Here is a 2,864-nt window from a genome sequence, read left to right on the forward strand (position 1 = left end):
CCAGTCAGAAGGTATCCAATATGCTACTGGGGAAGCATGGAGGGCAATTACTAATAGCTTCAGGAAGAATGAAGTGACTGGGCCAAAGCAGAAGTGATATCAATTGTGGATGTGTCTGGTGGTAAAAGTAAAGTCCAATGCTGTAAGTGAAAATATTGCATAGAAAACTGGAATTTTAGGCATATGGATCAAGGTAAATTGGATGTGGTCAAGCAGGAGATGGCAAGATTGAACATAGACATCTTAGAAATCAGTGAACTAAAAGGGACTTGAATTTAACAGAGATGGCCATTATATCTACTACTGTGTACAAGAAACCCTTAGAAGAAGTGGAGTTGCCCTCAGGGTTAGAAAAAGAATAAGAGATGCAGTATTTGGGCAATCTCTAAAAAAACAGAATCATCTCAGTTTGCTTCCAAGGCAAACCATTTGACATCAGTGTAGTGTAAGTCTATGTCCCAACTACTGATGCTGAAGAAGCTGAAGTTGATTGGTTTTGTGAAGACCTACATGACCTTCTAGATCTAATACCAAAAAAAAGATGTCCTTTTTATCATAGGGAATTGGAATGCAAATGTAGAAAGTCAAGAGATATTCAGGATAACAGGCAAGTTTGGTCTTGGAGTAAAAAATGAAACAGGGCAAAGACTAACAGAATTTTGTCAAGAAAACACACTGGTCATAGCAAGCACCCTTTTAAATGACGCAAGAGATGACTCTACATATGGATATCACCATATGGTCAATATCACAATCAGATTGATTCACTGCAGAACTTGACTGCAGCCATGAAATTAAAAGGCAATTGCTCCCTGGAAGGAAAGCTATGACAGATCTACTGTATATTAAAAAGCAGACATGGCACTTTGCAAGCAGATGTCCATATAGTCACAGCTATGGTGTTTCCAGTACTCATACACAGATGTGAGCTTTGGACCATAAAGAAGGCTGTGCCCAGAAGAATAATGCTTTTGAACTGTGGTGTTGTAGAAGACTCTTGAGACTCCCTTGGGTTTCATGAAGATCAAACAAATCAATCATACAGGAAATCAACACTAACTATTAATTGGAAGAACGGACACTGCAACTGAAGCTCCAATACTTTGGCAATCTCATAGAAAGGATCAACTCATTGGAAAAGACCCTGATGATGGGAAAGATTGAAGGCAAAAGGGAAAAGAGGCAGCAGAAGATAACATGGTTAGATAGCATCACTGATTCAATGGACATGAATCTGAGCAAACTCCAGGAGATAGTGGAGGACAGAGGAGCCTGGCATGCTACCATTCATGAGGTGGCAAAGAGCAGACACAACTTAGTGACTGAACAACAAAAACAACATGGGCTTTCCTGGTGGCTCAGTGGTAAAGAATCTGCCTGCCAATGCAGGAGAAACTAGTTTGATCCCCGGGTTGCAAAGATCCTCTGGAGAAGGAAATGACAACCCTCTCCAGTATTCTTGCCTGGGAAATCCCATGGAGAAAGGAGTCTGGCTGGTGACAGTCCATGGGGTTGCAGAGTCTGACATGACTTAGCAACTCACCATAACTCTCCCTAAGTACATAGATCATCACTTTACTGGCATTTGGGACAACCTAAACTACTCTCCTCTTCCACAGATTCCTCATGGCTTTTTTCACCTCTGTGTTTCTCACTGTGTAAATGATAGGATTTAACATGGGAGTGAGGATTGCAGAGAACATAGTCACCCACTTGTCCACAGGATGAGTGGCCACAGGACGTGTGTAGGTGAACACACAAGGCAGAAAAAAGAGCACCACTACTGTAAAGTGGGAGCCACATGTAGAGAGGGCTTTGTGTCGTCCTTCAGAGCCATGGGATTTCAGGGAGCTCAGGATGACTATGTAGGAGATGAGTAACATGAAAAAAATGAGCAAGCACATGCCCCCACTGTTAGCTGCCACCACCATTCCAGGCCTGTAGGTGTCGCTGCAGGCAAGTTCCAACAGTGAGAAGAAATCACACATGAAGTGGTCAATGACATTGGGACCACAGAAGGTCAAGTCCATCAAGAAAAGAATCTGCACAGTGGCATGCAGGATCCCCCCGATCCAGGCCACCACCACCAGGAGCTGGCAGAGCCCCTGTCGCATGATGGTCGTGTAGTGCAGAGGCTTGCAGATGGCCACGTAGCGGTCATAGGCCATGACAGTGAGGACGATGACCTCTGATGCTGCCAGGAAGTGTTCTAAAAAGACCTGAGTCATGCATCCTCGCCAGGAGATGGTTCTCCTTTGGTGAAATAGGTCAACAATCAATTTGGGGGTGGTAACAGATGTGAAGGAGGCATCTAATAAGGCCAAGTAAGTGAGAAGGAAGTACATGGGAGCAGAAAGCGTGGGGCTGAGGGAGATGGTGATGACAATGAGCAGGTTGGCCAGCACAGTGAAGAGGAAAATGAACAGAAAGACAATGAAGAGTATTTTCTGCACGTGTGGATTCTGTGTGAGTCCCAGGAGAACAAATTCAGTCACATTGTTGGGAGGCCTGAGGACATCCATTCAGTAAGCAACAGCTTCTTGGGATAAAGAATGATACTCATTAATCATGAAAGGCTTGTGATCTGACTTTCTTAGAACAAAATAGTCACTGAGCAATATGTCCTTGGAACTTTTGCCCTGTACTTGTTTCAGTTCTTTTTTATTTTCACCATGGTAATTTGCACCTCTTCAGACATCTAGTACCTGTCACCTGTAAAACATCAGTAGGGCCGTGTTTGGTGTGTAATTTGCTAAGAAAACACTGGGCTGTCTACATGAGATTTGGATTCTCCTACTGGTTCCAACTCCTTTGGACTATGTCACCTCAGTGCTCCATGCTTCCCAAGCCCTACTCTGTGTCTG

The 2,864-nt window shown here is 43.8% G+C and overlaps 1 protein-coding gene across 1 annotated transcript; it reads right to left on the bottom strand.

Annotated features, from left to right (window-relative positions):
• Positions 1-1,595: 1,595 nt before the first annotated feature.
• Positions 1,596-2,522, bottom strand: LOC110150259 (olfactory receptor 4C3D-like). The gene has a single exon (XM_020913186.2). The coding sequence runs from the start codon at positions 2,520-2,522 to the stop codon at positions 1,596-1,598; it is 927 nt and encodes a 308-aa protein (XP_020768845.2).
• Positions 2,523-2,864: the final 342 nt, after the last annotated feature.

Source organism: Odocoileus virginianus, unplaced genomic scaffold (genome assembly GCF_023699985.2).
Source record: "Odocoileus virginianus isolate 20LAN1187 ecotype Illinois unplaced genomic scaffold, Ovbor_1.2 Unplaced_Scaffold_30, whole genome shotgun sequence".
NCBI classification, from domain to species: domain Eukaryota; kingdom Metazoa; phylum Chordata; class Mammalia; order Artiodactyla; family Cervidae; genus Odocoileus; species Odocoileus virginianus.

Excerpts from the sequence above, each read along its gene's own strand:
- LOC110150259 (XM_020913186.2), bottom strand. The coding sequence starts at position 2,522 with ATGGATGTCCTCAGGCCTCCCAACAATGTGACTGAATTTGTTCTCCTG.